General features: G+C 34.4%; 1 protein-coding gene across 1 annotated transcript; it reads right to left on the bottom strand.

The window, feature by feature from the left end:
* Positions 1 to 5,778: 5,778 nt before the first annotated feature.
* On the bottom strand, positions 5,779 to 21,176 carry LOC104155487 (aromatase). Its single transcript, XM_009703740.1, has 9 exons — positions 20,915 to 21,176; positions 19,096 to 19,246; positions 16,328 to 16,482; positions 14,327 to 14,503; positions 13,500 to 13,614; positions 11,526 to 11,640; positions 10,713 to 10,875; positions 9,028 to 9,269; positions 5,779 to 6,104 (listed from the first exon to the last, which is right to left on the bottom strand). Exons 1-9 carry the CDS (start codon positions 21,057 to 21,059, stop codon positions 5,856 to 5,858), a joined length of 1,512 nt encoding a protein of 503 aa, XP_009702042.1. The 5' UTR covers positions 21,060 to 21,176; the 3' UTR covers positions 5,779 to 5,855.
* Between the last annotated feature and the right edge of the window lie 1,511 nt (positions 21,177 to 22,687).

Here is a 22,687-nt window from a genome sequence, read left to right as displayed (position 1 = left end):
AGAGGTGGTAGATGCCCCATGCCTGGAAAAGTTCAAGGACAGGCTGAATGGGGCTTTGAGCAACCTGATCTAGTTGAAGATGTCCCAGCTCATTGCAGGGGGGTTGGACTAGATGACCCTTAAAGGTCTCTTCCAACCAAATCATTCTATGATTCTATGAATTAAATTATTGAAATCTGATGGGAGGTATTTTCATCTCTAATCAGGCAGTTTAATGGAGTTGTCCACACTATGCCAAACATACCCTTTTTTTGCAGCTGAGTTGACTGGTCTTGATTTTGACCAGCAATTATTTAAAGAATAAAGAGTTATTATGAAGATCTGGTCAATTCTTGGACTGAGAAGTTGATAACCACTGTAGAAGTGGTAAGGCTGCGTGAAATATTGGGACCTGCTCATTGAAGGACAAACACACAAAAATCAACTTTCCTTCAAAGACTTGAACGTTTCATTACAGATTCCTGTTCTATTGTGGACCATGGAAGAATGCCATAGAGGCACTAAACTAAATTAACTAAGCAACAGGGTAAAATATCATATAAAATATCATATTAAGAGAAAGTGAGTTAGTATCAATGCATCAAATTAATTAAGCTGAATTGTACTTAAAATACCAGCAGACCCTTACAACTTCTCAGAAATAGTTTTGAAACTTACTAAGCAGGGTTCTATCAATCTTGATGCCAAATGATATGTGCAGATTCCACTCAAGTAGACTGTGAACACTTTTAGTAAAAGGAGATATTTGAAAATAATATTCTAATGCCAGTACTAATTAGAAAAATGCCAATAATTGACACACTATTGGTGTCCACACTATTGGTGATTAGTTTTCACTCCACATCTACACTTTCAATGACTCCACCTCTTCTTAAAACAATGTTTAATAACTGAGTAAGACCATGGGAGTCTATTGACTTTTAGCTTTTGTGTATCAGCAGAGACTGCGATAATACATAAGCTGTTCTTGTTGCATGAATAAATTTTCTGTGTGTGCCATCTGCTGGACCCTGCTCAGAGTGCAGTGTTAACTCATTTTTTCAGTTTCATTTGTGCCTGAATAAAGTTATCTGCAACTAAAGAGATGACAGCAAAAATATGAGCAGCATTAACATCATCTCACTTCATGAAAGCAGTAGGGTTTTTTAGGTGACTGTAGTTCACAATATATAATTCTAAAAAAGACAATTCTGGATGATCTGAGTTTTTTTTTATGCATTGATATATTTGAATGGAATTATTGCTACAGTAGTGTAGATCTATGGAATCAAGTGCTTGTCTATATTGTAAAATTAAAGGTCTGCGTTTGAAAACATTGAACTTGTAACAGTATGCAAAACCAGCACTTTTATAAATGGCTATCATAAAGTTTAAGGCTTACAATAATAGTAGATAGGTAATGTTGTTTTGAGCTGTAACAGTCTTAACCATTCAAGTCCTGAGTAACTGCCCCTTTAGTATGTCAGCAGCAAATTCCATCTTTGATTAGAGAAGGATTATTTCACCTTAGATCAGAGCAGGTTTGGCCCAACATATTAACTGTTTACCTCCCTCTGATGGTAATACATTCCTTTCTGCTGTACACTTTCAATTGAGACTTTCTTTTAAAGTTATGAATTGAATTTAATAGGATATTAACTGGGGCTGTAACACTGGATTGTATTGGAGAATGCAGAAAGTGAACAATCTAATAAATGAGAATTGTTTATTAAAGTTTAAAACGTACTAATAGAGCTTGTAAAATTCTAGGATAAATGTTTTCACTAGGATTATCTCATGATCAGGTTACTGTCTGAAAAATCTATCCATTTGCAGCTATGTTAGAGTTCTTGTGAATTTTGTAGCATGCCATTTATTACCTTCCAGTTTACTGTCTCTTAGCCAAATACAAGAATTATCACTCTGAAAGCTTTCAAATGAAAAGTGAAATAAATTAATTATACAGATACAAACGGAATTTGTCATACCATCATGATATGAGTAGAAAAAGAGATGAAATTTACTTTGAACTATGTAGTCAGTTTGTTTCTTTGCTTTGGTTCATTTTTTATTACCTTAGATACTTTTCTCACAGATAGCTGAGTCCTTTGTATCGTCAAGGCAAGTTTTCTGTTACATTTGCAAATCCCTATTATCTTAAGAATCATCAAAACCTATGTCTTCTCCCTTCTTTTAAAGCTTTGATAAAATGCATTCCTAGGTAGGTAGTCTTGTATGAACTTAAATTACTTCATCTATTTCTGCTTTCTTACTATTATTAAAAATATCTTTGCAATACTGTATCCTCTGAATTCTGTGGGAAATTGAGTTTAGGCCATCCCAGATTTCATCCTTATATCTAATACTTTAATATAATTTCATGCACGCATTACACACTCATACATTTAAATACTTTTTTGTGATTCTTGGATTGGGAAAACATGATGAAACAATTTAAAACTTGTTTTTGCGCATACAACTTTTATTTGATGATTATTTTATTTTCTAACAACATCCACATTTATGTGCTGTAAGCAGCCCATAATCACAGTGATGTATGAAACATAGTCTTCAGGTTTGGTCTATGTTGATGTATTGGACATTAATGGAATAGTCACTTGATGACAACAGACTTGTGGTTTTAAAAGTCACTTAAATTTTTACAGTACCTTGTAATAAAACACCATTTAAAATCAGAGCTCCGTTTTGTACAGTGGCATATATACATCGAAAAGATTTAAACTGTTTGTATCCACATGGCGAGCTTTGAAGCACTGCTTCACCAACTGCAGTTCTCAAACATATGTAAATATATGAGAGGGAGAGGAAATGGACCTTATCATGCAAATATTCGTGCAAATAGACCACTGCATAACAGCCATAATAAAGATATGGAGAACAGGGCTCAGATTAGCTAACAGCTCAGATTAATTAAAAGGTCTATTGTCCAGAAGTGGACAAAACTAAGTACTGTAGAAATTTGAGGACCAGAAACTCTGTGCAAAGCATGTCAGAAAGAATATACTTAAAATACAATGGGAAATAATTCTGCAGGCTTGCTTACAAAAAGTAAAAAATGAAACTGTTTTATTTCTTCCCTAGAATAATTATGGTAATCATGTTTCTGAAATTCCAGCCTACAAATTCAATGATATATAATACATTAAAGAAATCAGAGCAGCATGCATTTTCCATATATCTACATGATTTCATATAATTATTTCAAAATTTGAATGATAAAAGTAATTTGTTAATTCCAACCTTGTGAAAAATTTTACTCTGGGAGAGACCTATAATTATGAAATGGAAAAATCAGAGAGTAAATTATCACTATAAAAACGTTTTTGTATGTGAAATGAGCAAAGATGCATACTGTGTATAAAATAGTACTTTATTCCCAAGTAAAAAGACCCTTCGGTAGATTTATTTTTAAAGTTCTTATATAAATGAGAAGTGCATGTCCACTGAAGTACCCTTTTTGGTGTTTTACAATACAGAATGAATATGAATGGGTTTTAATATTGGGGAGGGGCAAGGGGTTTGTTTGCTGGGGTTTTTTTTCTTCTCCCAACAGTTCTATTTCCTAGTTTAAAGGCTCTGGAGAATGTAGAAACAGAAGTTACGTTAGGTATTTCAAAGGTTCATAGCACTATGTGACTTCGTGACTTTAAAAGATAGAAGCCATAGAATCATTTAAGCAGGAACAGACTTTTAAGATCATCAAGTCTAACCATTAGATCCTATTTCTATACATCTTGAAATGCCTAATTTTGTCTGTATTTACAGGTAGTATGGGATTGCACTTCACTATTGTCGTTTTTGGATACCATGCAAATACTATGAAGAAAGCCTTAAAAGTAACCTAGCTACAATAAATTATTCTGCTTTCAAGTTTGTTTGGTTTTTTGTTTGTTTTTGTTTTTGTTTTTTTTATTACTGTAGAAAATTTACACACTGTTTTGAGAAATTACATAAATGTGCAGCTCCTCTTCTTTGTCACCAGTCCCAGCCTGACCTAATTAATTACCTTTGGCTGGAACACATATTTATTTGTTGGTTTTATGCACTTTTTATATGCTACTGGATAGATCTCCCTCTGCTGGACGGCACCTGAGAGCAGTGGTCTGAGGGAAAAGATTAATTAGTCTAATTTATAGTAGATTTTCTAAGTAAGGACATAAACAATTTTTCTTTTTTTCTTTTTATAGTTTAAGTGACTTTGAAGGAAAAGGTTAATATAAAGCCTATTGTACAGTGGTTGTTTAGCTTTATCAAGGCACTGTATCTGGAAAACCCCTTTCTTTGGCTTACACAGTATGAAAACTCAAGCTTACTGAAAATGGAAAATCTCTGTCAAGGAATGTTGTCACTAAGCCAGGAAGATCTTTTTCTTCCTGATCAAACTAACAACTTGTCATTAGACTAGTAGAGATATCAATGAATGTCAAGATTCTACAGATTTCAAGATAGGTTGATATTCAACAAGAGTAGTTATGCAGCTTTCCTGTTAAGGACTAAGTATAAAACTAAGTCTGTTTTATAATTAAACTAAAAATGCAAAACCCTTAAAAAAATGTTTTATATAAATCTGCTTGTTACTTCAGAACTTTTCTTCTTTGCCACTATAAAACTCTGAGCATTTGCTCGATGAAATTTGCATCTTACCTTCAGTAGTTAAGTGAAGCCCGTTTTACCTTTTAAAAAAAAAAAAATAAAATCTACCTCTTAAGCCAGTTTCTCTTCTTATGCTACTGACTCTCTTTAAATTGGTGGGCATGAAGCAAGATGCTTGAGAGCAGGATACAGCCCAGTGCTCTTTCAGGAGAAGCAATAAGAGCTAGGTGGATAATTAGGGAGAGACTTTCCCCCCATCTGTGGTGCAGAAACATGGGCAACAACTCCAAATCTTACTCTCTGAAGTAGAATTAAGCAATTAAAACTAGATTGAAACAGCATTTGGTACTGCTTAGGCAGCTTAGAGAGAATTTGAACTTCTTCACCAGACTGAGATGAGGTGGGAAATTTCTATGGTTAACGAGATGAGGTGGACCTGAATGTTGCCCCCCTTCGTGTAATACTAACAGTAGTGTTTCATATTCATTACCATATTCTCAACTGGTCTTTACTAATATGTTTACAGATCCTGTGTAGCATACTCTGTAGCAGGACACTGGATTTTAAAAACATAGAGCAGTTATTTCAAATATCATATTACTAGTACTCTGAAAATCACTACCATGAGTAAAATCTATCTGACACTGTAAGTCTTTGGTATCTGTTTAATATGACAGCAAAACATGGTAAAGAAAAATGTTTGAATAACTTCTTGTACAAACATTTTTTATAACATATACGTCCTAAATATTTTTAATTGTTTCGTATTCTTAAAATCAACTTTAATATTATTCATTCAGATGTTTTCAAACCCAGATAATTAGAGCATTTGCAGTAGTTAAATACTCCTAGGTCCAACTTTGGGGACATGGGGGGAAGGGGGACACAAGTAGTCCTGGAATTAAACACACATCAGGCATGTTTTCATTGACCCTGAAGCCTCTGAACTTGCACTGTTTGAAAAGCAAGGCATAACTTTGTCTGAACTTGATGGTTTTAAAAAGTAGCCAGGAATCCTGTATATAGTGTGGCATCACCTAGCAACATGACTAGTTTGTAATTTTAATCTTTATTACGTTGAAGTTGTGGCCAGAACCTAGTTCTGCTGTGCAGGCAGAACAAGTTGTCGTCTGAAGCCGTAATCATTTAGGGGCAAGAAAATGTTTTACTCTATATCTTTAACTGGGAATGATGGGTATTTCTTAGTGGCTGTGGCTGAGAAAGCCCTATAACTTTAATGGTGATGCTGAATCTGATCCATTTTAGTCACCCTGATTCTTGTTTGTGTTTCTTGGTGTGAAAACCATCTCCAGCAGAGGCTGCCTTTCTACTGGGTGCATGGATAAGTCATTGTTCTTCTGGATGTTGTTTAAGCCTCTTCCTTTCACTGTCTGTACTCTGCACCGTCTCAGGAGAGTCACCAGAATTGCTTTCATCATTACCATGGCAATAAACTTTCCTACACAGCCCCGAGGGCCAAATCCAAATGGTTGGAAATAGCGTGAAGGAACCTGCACAGAATAACAGGAGGAATAAGCTTTAAGACAGATTTTTCTTCATAAAAGTAGCCAAAATTATGATGAAAATGGGTAGTAAATATATTCTGAAAAACTTGTGGAAAGAATCTCTTAGGAGCAATTACTTCTTTCCTTTACACTGAACAGCCCTCCCACCTGAGTCAGGCTGAAATACAGAGACACCTACAGAAGGTATGCCATTTTAAATGCTAAGATAGCAGGGAACGTTAAAGTTAAGCAGTTGAATTCTGCCCATATATTTCAATCTATTCATCCTGCGAACTACAGGGATTTTACCACAAGCTGTGAAATGGAGTGAAGCTTTTGCTCTTCAATATGCATTAAAGTTCATTAAAAACTTTCTCAGAAAATGTTCCTTACAAAGCTCATAAATGTCTGAGATACAGGCTGATGTCTTGTCTAAGGTTAATCATAAAACCATACACCTACTACAATTGTCATTAAAAAGCTAGTGTTCCTGAGAATGAATTTGTTATAAAATAAAATGTTGACAATTTTATTTTATATCTAATAGATAGGTAACACTTACAAAATTGTCTCCTGTCAACTAAAATGTAAAATGCAAGATTCCCAGAACTGTTGAAAAATGCACAACCAGTTGCTGCTACTTTTATTGATGTTGAATAGATCAGTTATCCAAAACAGTCCCAACAGCATGAGTAGTACTGTTAATGAAGTACAAAGGTAGTTGTTATGAGTAAGAAGCAGCAAGTCTGGCTTATAAATAAATTACTTTTTAAAAAAGAAAGCTACACAGATGAAGAAAAATAAGATATTAGCTGTGTTCTGACTTCCTATTTAACCAAAGAATAGAGTAGAAAAGGTTGCTTTATATTAAATTATCTAGAAAAAAGTGTCCTTTTTTCTCACTTTCAGACTGAGAAAAATGTTTTCTGTTTAAGTTTTTTTGAATAAACTGAGCTGCACTTTTTGAAAAATGATAGGTAATTACAAGTGTTTATAATACAGAGCAAGTACAGCAGCTGGCAGTACAGCACAATGGCAAATGCACAGCCTGGGAAAATGGAAAAATGTTTAGATTCTAACAATGCCATCTTATCATAAATAATGATGTGGATTGCTATTCTTTTAGAGAACTGTGTGGAAATTGTGCCTGCTAGAATAATTATGTGGCAAACAGAATGCATCAAGTCAGATAGAAAATGTGTGGTTAAATATTTGGTCAAGGGGAAATATTTTTAGTAGCAAAGTGTACTTAGAAAATAAGCAAGAAATTCATTTTGATAGAAATGCTCATAATGAAAATAATGGGTAGCAAAATGGAAACTATTCACAGTGAATAGTTATTTCAATAAAATCAATCACACTCTTCTTGAATTTTCTACAATAGTTTTTTTCTTGATCATTTGTTTTTAATACTGTGTGCAGAGTTTGCTATGGGTAATCAAATAGCAGGTAAGAAATGTTAACCAGGTGGTTTTGTGCATATTTTTGTGTGTGGCATACATGGTACTCCTAGATTTTTGAAAATGTAAAACTTAAAGGCGTGTTTCTGACTTAATGTTCATATCTCTTGTTTCTTTATTTTCTTAATTATTTCTTCAGGTTTTTTTTTTACAAGTAAGCCCATTTTTGGTGTATCAAAGGGAATCATCTATTCTTTAAACCTGAAATTACTGTCTGTGGACACTTATGTGTGCAGCTGCTACCATCTCAAAAGAAAAAAAATAATTGCCAGGTAATAAAATTGTTTCCTAACTTTTTTAGTTGGACAAAATGAGAACTATGACAGCGGTAGAAAACATTAACCCTTTAGATTCAACTCCGTTCAACCTTAATATTTGACAAGCCACCAGAAAATGTAAGAGAAAGCTTGCACACCAGGAAAATGTGTGCATCGATGACAGTGAGGCTAGTGTTCTGCAGTTGAGATTCCCTTCACAGAATTAAGTTGATTATGCCCTCTACTCTTGCATGGCTATTTATTCCAGAGACTTTTCTAATTCCCTCACAGGAGTGCTAACCAAACCTTAGTATTTCATATTTTGTGCTCTCTGTCACATGTAGCTGTATCTTCTGCTTCCATCTGCACTGGTTAACAGTCAAAAACAAGGAGTTAAACATGCAGTAAAATCTATCTATTTTCTTTCAATACAGTTTTAATCTCTTCAGATGATTATTACTGAGCAAATACAGTTTTACAAAACAATTTATTTAATCAGTAATCAGAAGAGCAGAGGTCTAAATGAAAGTACATAATCTGAAAGATGATTTACAATAGTAGGGGATTACAAGTAGGAAAAAACCTCATATATTGCTTTTGATACAAGACTCAGCAATGTAGACTAGAGAAAATCCTATTTCTTTTGGAAGTTAGAATACAACTTAAATTATGCCATTCTGAATTGGGACTGAATTACCCAACATCTGCAGTTAAAACTTAGGATTTCCATTTAGGTCTATAAAATATGTTTATTTTTATTTAGGTATTAAAAAAAAAAGAGAGAATAAAACTGGTGCTAGATTCTTAGTTTCTCAGGAGTTACTACACTGCTTCACCTCCTCAGAGAATCCTCATGCGGCCTCAGCTCTGTGTCATACTGCTTGCATGGCTCTAGCTCCCTAAAGCCTCTTTATTCTGTCCTGTGTTAGGGGATATAATGGGAACTATGTGTGTCTTTGACAAATTTAATCAGAAATTTTTAATCAAAATTAAAATGTCTGGGAAAACTTTGGGTTTTATATAATAATTATTTTTTAATTAAAAGGCACCTTAATAGGAAAATATCTGCCCAGCTTTAATAATAATAATAGTAATAAGCAAGATGTATGGCTAAGCAGGCACTTAGACAAAGGGAAAACAGTCTTATGATCACAAAGTTCTTGTCAATAAATAATACCCAATTTCCTGTAAGAAATAAGATAGAAAACTTACATTTTTCTCAAAATTTTCAAGAGAAAACTCATTCGGCTTTGGGAAGAATTCAAGCTTATGCATACGTCCAATATTGAGAATAATGTTTGTCCCCTTTTTCACAGGATAGCCATCAATTACATCATCTTGTAAAGCTTTTCGCATGATCAAGTCCACAACTGGCTGGTATCTCATGCTCTCATAAATAAAATTCTCCACGATTTTTAAGTTTGGCATGTCATCACTCTGTATGTCTCTGTCACCTTGTGGAATAAAACAGATGGTGAAGAAGTTGGTTATGAATTTAATAGCTTCATCGTACAAATACCAAAACATCTTTTGAAGATCCTCAGGTCTTGAAAAGGTAGGAAGGATCGAACAGCTTCTAAGGAGTTTTATGTAGCCTTACGTATTTGGGAAATCTAGTATATTGTTCATCAGCATAAACCCTAGTTTATTAATTTATGATCTCACCTTCCTCTTAATACATTACGAGTCTTTGTTCTGCTTTCTTGTCAATGACAAAACTCTGAAAGTCTTTTCCTGACTTATGTATGACTGAGAGCAACAAGACACAACAAAGAAATTTTCTGAGAGGTGGCAGCAAACAGAATCTGGGAATAGTCTGCAGATGGGAGATAACTTTGTAGGGACCTTAAATTTTCACCATGTGATTGGGTTTGGCTGGATGTCCATCTGGGTCCTACTGTGGCCTACTCATGGCACTTCCCATGAGTAACTTCCTCCCAGCATGATTCCATCAGCAGCAGTATCAGCACCACAACATACTGCCAGTGGGAGCCTTACTTTAACTTTCAAGCCACAAGCAGTTCAAGGACTACAGGCTGACCACTGCAGTGGCAGATTTTCAAGATAAAAGGCAGGTTTGCTACCCAGTTGGTCATTTGCTTAAGGAAAAGGCAACAACATTCTACTGCCTTAGAAATCAAGGCTATCAGAAAGAAATAAGGAAGATGAATAAGTGAGTACTCAACTCTCATGAGGACAATGAGGTTTATTAAAAGTACCGTAGAAAAAGAGTAAAGGACTTGTTATATACTTTCTAGTGTTTAACTGACCAGAAGTAAATCTCGAATAAGAGTGGATGAAATTAGTTTCTATATTAGTTCAGTGTCAGGCTTTGAATGAAGTCTAGTGAAAGGGAGAAATACAAATTTGGAATATCTTGATTGTGTTTTGAATAGTTAGTAATTAGTACTTAAAGAGGAGACCACTTTGATATCAAAACAAAAAACATCAGAATATCATTTTATTTTCGTCTAATCTCTCCCTTCTGCAGTCATAGCAAAACTTAGGTTCTATATATACACAGAGAAATACTGGTGATTAGAAGTATTTGAAATAAGTGTCCACTTTTGCTTTTTCAAGGTAAATGGAAAATAATTTCAATAGAGCTTATGAGGTGAGTGGTGATTTGCACTGCTGTTGCTGAGGAGTGAACATAGCACATTGTTTCTAATAGATTGTCAATTCTGATGATTCCTATTTGAATTTATCTTACAAGTTGCTAATTTTTTTTCATGTAATCTTGAATAAAATCTTTTACCTATAATGGTAGTTCATATATTTTACAGCAAATGCTTCTGTTAGAAGAAAACAGTTAGAATTTTCAGCCTTTGAATAATCAAAATTTTGCTGAAGCAAAATTATATTCCCACATCACTGACTTTGCAGCTCCTGCTTACCCATAACAGTTTCAATTTCTCTCATCATCTCATCTTCCACTGTGGGGTGCTCTGCAATCAGTATTAGCATAAAAAAGAGAGTTACAGACAGAGTATCAGGAGCAGCAATCATCATCTCCAGCACACACTGGTTCACATTCTCGGCAGTCAGATCCCCTCTGTCCTGAAAAAAAATTGGAAATTTTGGGGAAAACGTTGATTGCTGACCTCTGATGCCAACAAAGGTCCTATAGCAGTAGAATGGAAAGGACCTAGAATAGCTGCTTTAAACAAAAGTAAAAATCTTGACAGTCTTTCTGTCTCATATGCTACATAGCTTTTATTATTCATCTTTTGGAGAAAAGCAGAAAACTCATGTTTTGAGGAGTGTGTATTATCTTACAGAAAACCAAGAGTTTGTTCTTAGCTCAGATTCTTATTGATTTATTGCCTTTTCTCACAGAGTTTGTGAGCTGTCAGAGATTATACAAGATAAGATTTACATAGCCTTTGAAGCCATTGCAAACAAAAGGTAATACATCAAGACAAAATACAAGTTAAAGACTGGAGGACATTCAGGGGTAAGTGCAAGAGTTTTAAGGATGTTGTTTAACCCATGAAAAAAATCAGACGAGCACCTGTTCCTGAAAATGCAACTATTCAATGTTTGAATTGCTGCTAGGGACTCCACAGAACCAACTAATTTGTATCACTTTATGATGACATGACTTTCAGATAGACACATGAAGTTTAAATTGCAAAGCCTGTGCTGTTACTGACAGGAGAATGTCAGAAAAATCAAAGTTAGCCATATTTTGAGTACATTGCCAATACCTGTGCAAAAATCAACTGGGAGGCAAAATCCATGTGTTCATCTAACTTTTCAACAGTGGAAAGCTTTTGTCGTTTCTGTTCTATTAGGATTTCCATTGCTCCTTTCAGATCCTTGCTGAAAACAGATGAAATCCAACATATTGATAAATATCTGCAGACTTTTAGTATACATGAGGATATGACTAGAAACATAGAGATTATACCAATAAAAACATCAAAGAATGGCAGAAATTAAGTATTCCTAAGAGTGGTTATACGGTTCTTTGCAAAAGTAGTAATACTAAGGGAAGTTGTGTTTTCTTATTATTTCGTATTAAATAGTGGCTTGTTAGTTTGGACTGAAATCTTACTCTATTTTTAAAGGATAGACTGAAAAGGATGAAAATATGTCTGCATATCCTATTAATGAATAGAGTTTTTGAAGATTTATTAGCATTTCCAAATAATTTATTTCCTTCTATTTTAGACTGTATTTTATCAGTGAATAAAATGAAGGATAATTGTTAGAAAAATGTAGATAAATGTTAGAAAAATTGTACTGTCTTTGAAGATAGAGTTGATCTAAATTTTTCATATTTAGATAGTAATAGTGTGTTAACAGTTTGTATTCCAGTGGTGGAAAAAGGCAACATCCAACAATGTTTATAATTTTATTTGGGATTTTCAATTAGTTATAGATTTGAAGGCAATTCTTTTTAGAAAGTATTTTGAGAAGTTTTTGAATGAAATCCTCAGGCTTTCCACTTGTGTTGGTTATTGTTGGGATAGAAAATTTGACTGGATTTGTAGGGATAAATGTAATTAAAACGTCAAACTTGGTAAAGTTCTCCTTATTTAGAACATTTTTTTATGTATTAGAAATAGCAAATGGTCTTTTTTCCCAACTTTATCAGAAGTCATCATATACTATGGTGGTTCTTTGCATTGCTCTAAGTCCGGAAATCTTTATAATTTTCTTGCAGTAGAAATTTATGAATAAGTCAATTTTAATGAGATTGCTTTTGAAACATCAATATTTGCCTGCAGGGGCTTTCTAGCAATAACTGGGCTGCCACGGTTAGCTATCATTAGAATCACAGAATAAAGCACTAATCAGTGCCATAATAAAACTGGCAAGCAAATGTTAGAGAAGGTAATCTTGTGCCTAGTTCATAAGTGTTGCCAGTTACTTTAGATGAACCTCCATCTTTCCCTTAAAGCCTTTATGTTATATAGCACTATCAAAATAATTTATTACACATGCTTCTAAGTAGAATTTTCTCTCACTAGATGGAATCCAAATCCCGAATGAACAAACTGATTGCCGGTTCTTTTTATAGCTGGTCCTCTTTTGGCAGAAGACAGCAAATGAGATCACAAAAATAGAAGAGGCATTTTGTATTTTTGCAAAGAGGAAGATGGCAAAACATATTTGTTCCTTATTTAGGAAAAAAACTCAAAATGGATTATCATGCTGAGCAAGTTTTAACTCAAAAATGAGTTGTTGACTCAAAAATGCATGTTGAGGGAACCAATAAATAGAATTATGCTCAGGGGTTAACTCTTCTGGGACAGTGCCATGAAGGTAGGTGAGTTTTCTTGTTTTGATGAACTGTAGGCTACTATTTGACTGTCCTCAACTAGATAGCAAATGTAACTTCACCCCATATGATGGCTTTTCCTTGTCTATTTGAACTGAACCAGTGATTTCAATTTAGTTTAATGTTTGAGCTGGCATTACCTAATATTTTGGTGAGTAAACTAGGACTGAATAGACGTGGGCTTTAAATCATCCCCTGAGATCAGCTACTTGTAGCATCAGTGGCAAATCTTGTTCTGTTGCTATCTTGGGTCTGCAGATAGGGGACTTCAGCCAGCCACATTGGCAAATTTCACAATTTATTTTCTAAAAGGCAGAGGAAAACATCAAGGAAGATCTCCTTTGTAGAAAGAAAGAATCTTATGCAAATGATGTGTAAAACTGTTGATACTTACGCTGCCTCTTCATATTTCTTGCACAGCCAAGAAATCTTAAAAAAGATGTCGGGCTTTAATAAAAGTGCTTGCCAAGCATCAAAGTAGTTTTGAATCTTAAGTACAATGGCATGTTCTGAAAACAAATGTTAACAAAAAGCAGCATAAAAGATAAATAGTCAAATAACACAAATGCTTCAGAAAAATTAATAATAAGGCCCTGTTCCCTACTGTAAGTTCACTGAAATTTGATAAACAGTTGTTTTTAATGGTGGTAGATAGCATTAGGAAACATTTGTAGCATACTGTAGAAAAGATGTAGATCTTTGTAAAAAATCTTGGTAGCTAGCTAAAAGGAGAAAGGTGTGTCAACCAGAGCCAAATAGTCTCTCACAGGAGAGCAGAAACAGAAGTCTTCCAGCATATTGAAATGGAGTAATTTAGACATCAGGACAATGTTATTTCTGTCATATGGTTTTGAGGATGAAGAAATCACAGAGGACATAAATTGTCAGGTGGACTTTTCAAGGCAATAATTTAGTTTGGGAGGATTTCTGATTCTTACATGCATCTAATATTGAGATTATATGAAGTCAGTGCATAAAAATCTCTTTAAATGGTAGTATTTATTAAGGTGAGTGTGACAAGCTAATGTATATTTTTGGTTGTATAAAAGTCTCTTTTATAGCTAAAATCACTCATAAATAAATTTCAATTAATTATATGGTGATAGAAAAGTCTATTCTTGCTCTGTTTTCTGAAACAAAATTGCTGAGTGATATCAAAGAGTTTTGCTTGGACATGCACTTTAGATCCATCATAAGGTATAAAAATAAAGCTGTTAGTACCATCCAAAGGGATCCCAAGAAAAAGCTTGTTAGATGTGTCAAGCATGATCCGTCTCATAAGATTCAACACATTGATGTTTCCTACTTCAGTGGTTACTTCCTCTAGTTTGTCCAGGTGATCAATTGTTGATTCAACACAAATTGCTATCATACGCACAAGACCAGGACCAGACAGAGCTGAAATACATGTGCAAAATGATCAAACGATTGATTAATTTTTGTACCTTATTTGTAACTTTATCAATTGGTGATAATGGTGTCAATAAAATGTAAAACATTATCATGTGAGTGACTGGTATAAAAATGTTCTGAAACTTACCAATTTATCATCTTTTGAAAGAAAAGTGTAAGCATTTTAAGTTAAAATGACAATGAACTCAAAGCCCAAACTTTGCTTGCGTCCAGCTGCTTTCTATCTCAGATACACATTTTATGCTAGGTTCATACTATGGTAAGGAAAGATACTTAGTATCATTTGTGCTATGTTTCTGTGTTGGGAGGGTGTCCGTATCTTCATCTGCATTACAGGCACTCTGGATGCCCTGTCTCATCTGCTTGCAATAACACTGAGCAGGGAAGATAGCTTGGGGATTGTGGGGAGGATGACAGCAACTTCTGAAAACGTAACCCCTGGGTGCTCTTAAACAGCATGGTAGCTCTGCGGTAAGCTACTGGCAACCTGTAATGTCGCAGCGGACATGCTGAAGCCTAGCTTGGCAGTAGTCTGTCCACCTGTGAACAGTGGAGATGGTGCCATGACAGATTTATTGCATTTTGAGAATTCAAAAGCAACCAAAAACAGTGGTCAGTTCTGTTGCTATGTAATTCAGTGGGAATTTGACAGGCTCCAGCTGGAATGGATTCAGATAATTTTTGAATGACTTTGGAAATCTTGCACTCAGTACTCTATTTAAATTACTTTTCCATACGAGAATTGCTGTAATTGCCTCAAGGTCATTATTTTATCAAATATGTGTTGAGGGGGATTGTATGTTTGTAATTGACAAGAGAGGTCTGTTTTGTAAATAGAGAGAACTGGTAGTTCTAGGAATAACTAGAAAAATAAAAAAATTTTTTCATGCCATCTTCAACCAGTAAAAAGTTGCAGATATTTTTCAATAGCAAAATCATGTAGGAAAGCTCCAAGTGTCATATAGGAGCACAGATATATCAACAAAATTATATAGAAAATTTAACCTAACAGATAATTAATTTCTTTTGGTGCTGCTTTACTTTCATTTTCAGTTCTAGAATCACTGTCGTAAACTACTGCAGTCTCAGCTGGTGAGAATCTTTTCTGAACTGTGAAGCTTGCAGAACAAATGTGGCAGTTTTGTTAGGAAGGTTGTAAGATCATTGGAAGTAGCTAATTCTAACGGTATACAAATACTGAAAATTTTCAATTTGTGGAAGGAAGGTCAATCAAAAAATTGCAGACTTATAAAGTAGTAACACTGGAGTTTATGTAATTTCCTATTTGATTTCAACATAGTGATATTAATTACTTCAATCTTTTTCTCTGTTACTATATTGATTCTTAGTGTATTAAAGGGATTAATAAATAGGTCTGCTGTGTGGATCTTCTAAATTAATTAATTGTGAAACTAAGCCTTTTTTTATTTTTATTTAGAACAAGACAGAAAAGTCTTTGAACTCAGTGAAGGCTGGGATAGGAACAGCCAACTGCATTTACGGAAGTGCCAGTTGAGCTAATGTAAATGCTGGACATGAAACTTCAAAACATTTAAAAACATGGCTTGTGGGCATAATTTAATTTTGGTTTAATTGGATGAGATTAAGAATCTGCAAAACTACTTCAGGACCATTTCAAATAACATACCAAGCAGGAAAAAGTGTGAAAGAATGTGTGATAAAATAATTCTATGGGACATACAGAGAGAACTGATTTCCATAATTTAAGTATGCAAAGGACAAACAGCATTTCTGAAAAGATAGACTGTGTGCTACAGTGGTGCAGTGTATTAACGCACATTGATTTACCTTTGGTGAAAAAGGGTCGAATTTCTTTCCAGTGTGCTGGGTTGTTATTAAATATGATCCCATTTTCATACATGCCAATGCACTGTAATCCAAGCTTGCTCCCAAATCGAGAAACATAATGCCAGTGTTTCATTACATGGAACACACTTGAGGATCTGGGAAAGAAACAGGGGAAGAAAAAAGCCCAAAACAAAAACATTGTTTCATAGACTGTACCCAGAATTACTTATTTTTTTACTTTTTATAATTGCTGTGAAGTGCTGACTTGCATTCTCAATTTAGCAGGAAGTACAATGCTTGACATTAAAATGTTATTCCTTTTACATAGTTAAAAATCTTGATGATAAAAGCCTTCAGAATGTATATTAGAGCAATAATATATTCTGTTCAGATTTAGAACTATTTTTCAGTTAAAATGCAAATGGTTACCAAGAAATTTTAATCTAATAGTCTGTATACATAGAAACATATAGATACATAAGATACACTCAAGCAATAACCAATGTCAGATGTTTCAGAAGATGAGGTGTAAAATATTTGACGGCTGATAATTTCATCATGATGTGTATTAAATTACAGCTATACTTTTGTGGCTATTTGGTCATTCCCAGACACATACAGAAAGCATAAATATAAGTGCATCATTTAAATATGCACCATCATAATATGATTATGTGTGTGGGATAAATATTCCTAAACAGACACGTTAGGGAAATCTGTGATATGTATAATTCTTTTTACAGTTGTCAAGGTAGGTTTACACATGCTGGCAAACAGGTTGTGACCAGCATTATTGCTTTAAGATATAATTTCCTTTAGAGGGAGCTAGCATTTTAGAAATGTTGATATGATGAAAACCTCAACAAATGAAATCCAACAAAAAGAAAATCAGAACAGAGATTGAAATGAAACAATATGCTACTTTCTTTACCATGTAACATACTCTGTGGACCAAATCCTAGACTTCTTACATGGCTTTAGTTTATTTCTTCAGTCAGGCAGGCAGAGTAAATGGGACTTTTACTGTTGACTTCAGCAGGGCTGTGTTTTCACCATAGTTTTGCATGACCAGAGGTCAAGTTAATAGCGAAATGCTATATGGTACAAATTGACAAAGATGGATTAAGGATTGGAGTAAAACCAGCAGGGAGTAGTGTGTCTGCAGGTCCAACCTTCCAAGGAACTCAGCATATTCTCTCTTTCCTACACTTCCCCACATCTGCTCTCTTTTCTAATTTCCTTATAGGTTTTTTACATGTCAAGGAACATCATCTGTATTTTCATGAACACAAAAAGGTGGTGTTGAAAGCTCAAGGTGAAGGAATGGAAAGGTGCAGGAGGTTCATTTTACTTCCTTCCATTCCACACATCTACACAGGAGACACATAATAATGTTTTAAGGAAGGATATTGACATATGACCTTGTATAAGCAGATTTTCCTTATGAAACTATTTTATGAAGTCCTCCAAAAGGCAACATCTGTTCTAACCAGGACTGCAAGTCCTTCTCTCTGTGCATTAGCATCTTGGTATGATTAGATTTGATGGTATAAATTCAGATGGCATTGGTGGAAATAGTATACTTTTACAGAATTCAGGTTATGTTTAGTTTTGCAGTGAATTTATGATCCACTGAAAACTTTATTCTACATTACTGTTTTTTAAAAAAGGTAAATGCTAGTTCTCTATGTACAGTCAATGCTTTTAAGCAAAAAATGTCTGAAATGTGATGTATTGACTGTAAAGTCTGATGCAGCTGTGGCATTGTTTATCAGCACTTCTGATTTGTTTCTGATGAATTGGTACTACAGAAGGTAGAAGACAGCAACAGGAGTTCATAGCATTTTATATTATCAAAACATTGTAGTGCATTAGTTGATATTGGCAACACCTACGCAGGATAGGAATGTAAACAGTTTTCTTGTCATGGTTACCTTTTTTTACAGAGGTAAAAACAGATAGAGATGAAGCTAACTTGCTTCACGTGGTGAATCCTGTGATAGTCTTCTATACTATGTTGTCTTTCAAAAACTTTTATGTGATGAAAGCTGTGTATGGATTGATTGATGTTGCTAATAAAAAGATTGTGGTTATTTATCAAATACACATGGTAAACATTTTACTATTTTTTTTTTTTATGGTGTAACTCATAAGCATCCAGAAGGTCCAATGTAAGAAGAAAGCAACCATCCACTGGAGCTAATAAAATGATAGACTGCGGTTTAGCATTATGTTTAATACTGTGTATAATTGAAGTCTATGAGTAATCCCATTAATTGGGGTGGAATTATTCATAATCCTAATAATGCATTTGCTTAATTATCCTAAAGTGTATTTGCTTAATTTGCTTGCTGAATTGGAGCCATAATCTTCAAGCACTACTCTCATTTTAAGGAGGAACTTAAGAACACAGGAAACTAGAATTTAGCTTAAACCTGCATGGCAGTCAGTCTAGGTTCCAATCTAGTATGTAATCCTAATAATAAATGGAATAGTAAAAGAGACAGTAAACATTTAGGATTGAGCCACAGTGCTTAATCTTCCTTTCCACGAAGAAAATGAGAGGATTCACATAGACTTCAATAGCAGAGTCTTTAAAGAAAGAAAAGATTCGAAGAAGGTCTGTGAACAGCAGGAAGTAAAAGGGTTATGTTAGGATAATTTTTGAAAATGATAACTTCAATTCTACTTTAGAAAAAAGTAGCAAAGAGGTGGTAAAAATATGAAAAAGCTCTTCATATTATCAAGGATAGAAAATAAGGATTTACTTGCTAATTATAAATGTTTCTTCACCGCTGATCCAAACTCTCACAAATTCTCCATATGTCTTATTGTAGTAGTTGCAGGCATTACCTACTCCCATCCAGAGAAATCTCCCATGTGAAATGAGGGGACCGATTCCCATACAGTATCCTGGCCCTAAGAAATAGGGTAAGAAAAGTTTGGTCTCGTTAGTGCATACTGACAAGAATATACCTCTGAGCCATCAGCCTTTCGAAGGAGCTTTTTAACATGACAGTCAAGGTCTGCATTGGGCAGTTCTGAAGTTCTGTCTTAGAGAAACTTGCATCTATGTTGTTGAAGCCTCACTAAGTATCTATGGAAGCCTATAGTCCTTTCAATGTACGTACAACTAAGGACGTTCATTACTACTTTGTACAACTTCAAAGTGCTGCTTTGAGATTGCTTACATTTGAGGGATGATGGCTAGATACTAGAAAGAAGAAATTATCCAGAATAAATGCATATGGCCTATTAATTTGTAATTTTAACAAATCCTTTGAGTGATCTTGGCTGAATTTGTGTTAAAGTGTCATAGTAACACCTACAAAAGTCAACATCTTTTGATGTAATTAAATGTAATTAATTACATTTCTTTTAAAGTCATTAATATTAGAGTGAGAAAGCAGATATTTAAAGGAAAAAGTACTTTACTGCTGTGAACTTATGAAAACATGCTTAAGTAGGAGCTAAGAAGGGATTAATAAGCATTGAGTCAACAAATTTCTCAACTAAATCCTTCCACTGTAACTCAGCACCAGATTCCACTCTTACAACAAAAAGGAGAAAGTGGAGACAGGAGAGAATTTGCCTTTGATTACTTCTTTTAAAAGGAAGTTTCCTTCTTCAGGGAAAGCTAAATTTGCCCCTTTTGTCTGTAAAACATAAATCTAACTCCGTAAAACGAATTAAGTACTTACAAAAATTTTTGGATACAGTTTAAAAATTAAAAGTTGCTTATGGCTCCACTGTTTACTAATAGGAATTGCAAGACTCCAGATTATTTAAATACCTGTAAACTTAAAACGTATTAATTTGTTTCTGTCTTCCTGTTGATCCAATCAATCATTCAAATAGAATGCGTGACTTTCTGTGAATACTTTCCTCTGTTCTCTAACTTTTGAAGAGTTTTAGCATATTGAAGGATGTTTGGCAAGTATCTTTTCTCAGAATTTCATTCGAGTGCCACTGCATTGGTTTAGGATTATTCCTGTCAAATACCTTTGTGAAATGTGTAGACTGTTCTCATTCATGCAATAGGTCATTGCATCTAATGAAAAACAGGCTGAATCAGTAATGTCTACCCAAAACATTACAGAAGGGGCGCTCTGAAAGGGAAACCATGTGATGTTGTTCTGTTCTGGAGGGTCTTCAGTGCCAAACACGGAGAGAAAAAAAAATGATAATCTACTAAAATCTGAATAACTTTCTAGATAATGGTTTGTTTCTAGTAAAGACAATTTAGAAAGCTTTAAACTTAAAACATTTAAGAAGTAGTTTATAATGCACATGAAAATATAAACAAATGGTATTATATCTTTCTAAGATATACGTAATAAAGCAGAAAGCTAAATGTCATATATTTACATAGCCAAGCCAGGTATATTATGGAAGTTCTGAGGTTAGAGTGAGTCTGATTTCTTTCATTAGTTATTTTTAAAAAGCTGTATTATTTAAACTGACTTTTAGAAAATTTTGTTGGCATACAATCATTATTCAGCATTACTTTCTCACTTAAATTTGAGAAACAACAACAACAAAGCCTCTGACAGCTTTTAGGTGATACTATAGCTAAAGTTAATTTACCTGGTATTGATGAAGTTTCTTCATGGTTCCATATTAGAAACAGAAAGCACACAAGAATGAGTATAGGCACTGTGGCCACTGGCATCGTATCCAGTACTAGACTGGTGATGTTGTAGTGCATTGGATTCAGAGTTTCCAGTACCATCTTTTCCAAGAGATTCTGCTTTGCTTTGCTTTAGAGAGAGAGAGAGAGAGAAAGGAAAAAGAGGCAGAGTTTTTCAAAATTCAAAGATATATTCAGCTTTAGTTAGTACCTCTCAACCCCTTTGTAGGTCTTGTAAACGAGCAAATTAGCTCTTGAGGTAGCTTTATTTTATAATGAGAGTGACTGCCTGGACTGCTTGCCAGGACAAGCTACGTCACAAGTCGAAACAGGCATGCACTCTTTTTGCTTGGAAATAACAAAACTTTTCTGACCTTGACGTTGAAGCATAGTTTTGGATGCTTTGACTGTCAGACCTCTTATCTCTGATATTGACTTGGCTGACCAATACTGAGGTTTACTCCTTACAAATTTCTAACCAAAACACAAGAAATTAAACTTTCAGCACATGTGGAAGCATTGAATGAGTTCACTCACAAGCTTTTGTCTCTGTTATTTAGCCTTTTTCCTTCCTGCATGCCAGTAGTGCCAGAGTCCCTGAGTTTCCAGAATAACTACAGTAGTTTTCCATGATGCAGATAGAGTTGACCCTAGGTTTTTGTTTGAAACAATATATTATGGTTCTTTTTTTATTGTCAACCTTTGAGTGTTATACAATATATTGCATTTCTTTATGGTTCTTCTGCTAAATACTTTGACAAATATAGTGTATGCCATAACAAACAGGATCATGGATTGTCTGGTACCATAGTCTTCCTCAGGCAGTAACCATATGTGACACAGGAAAGAAAAAACAAGAAAATGGACAGGTTTGTTATGCACAAGTGGAGTAGGAGGATTCCTTTGAAGTTGTTTTGCATGCTTTTGACTTAAATTATAAAATATGAGAGGTGGTTGTACCTGAGAATGAAGATGTCATTCTATGAATGAGAATTCATGTAACCACAGAAAGATACTGCTTGCATGTGCGCAGTAATTTATTAATAAAACACATTCTTAATTCTGCTCTGACAATAATTAAGAATAGATTTGCTTTGTTCCTTCCTGCAACAATATTTCAAAATTGAAGGATGTATTTACTTAATAGGAAACTTTTTGTTACAGTTTACTTTTCAGCAAGTGCTTTCTTGTTTATCTTGTGCTTTGGTCTCACGCTGCAAAAGAAAGTACAGGTCACTTTGTAGTAACTGTCAGTGCTATAATTATATTAAACTAAGCCAAGAACATGATAGATCCCTTCTAGATAGTAAGAAGATTGGTATTTATGGTCAAAGTAGAAAATACATAGACTACAGGCAAAACCCTGGGGAAGGGAGCAAGTAGTGGCTCAGAATCTTGCAGGTGAATGCACTGCTCCAGTATTTTCGATAATTGCTATGCCAGGCTTCTGGTATTGCTGTTTCCCAAAATGACCATGACACAGTATGCCAGGTGACCTTTTAGAAACATGCATGCTATTCTAACAGCTAGCAGTACATCTTTTATGAGACTGTCCATGTACATATCACATCTTGTACCCATTCAACTGTTGTACTGTCTTGCATGTTCTGAAAAATGTTTCTGTCATCGCAAGCATTTTTTTATCATGTTATGGTGTTTATTAGTTTCATTAAGGTACTGTTGCACACTAATGATGTTTGTTCAGTACCAGTAAAAATGCTAGCTTTAGA

This window comes from Cariama cristata, unplaced genomic scaffold, assembly GCF_000690535.1.
Source record: "Cariama cristata isolate BGI_N322 unplaced genomic scaffold, ASM69053v1 scaffold46217, whole genome shotgun sequence".
Classification (NCBI taxonomy): domain Eukaryota; kingdom Metazoa; phylum Chordata; class Aves; order Cariamiformes; family Cariamidae; genus Cariama; species Cariama cristata.
This window is presented reverse-complemented; position numbering and strand designations above follow the sequence as displayed.

Coding starts and splice junctions, on each gene's coding strand:
- LOC104155487 (XM_009703740.1), bottom strand. CDS start 21,059: ATGGTACTGGAAACTCTGAATCCAATGCACTACAACATCACCAGTCTA. Junction 10,876..11,525: donor CCCAGTTGATTTTTGCACAG/GTATTGGCAATG, acceptor ATTTTTTTTCAG/GACAGAGGGGATCTGACTGC. Junction 6,105..9,027: donor TTGAAAATTTTGAGAAAAAT/GTAAGTTTTCTA, acceptor TATTCTGTGCAG/GTTCCTTCACGCTATTTCCA.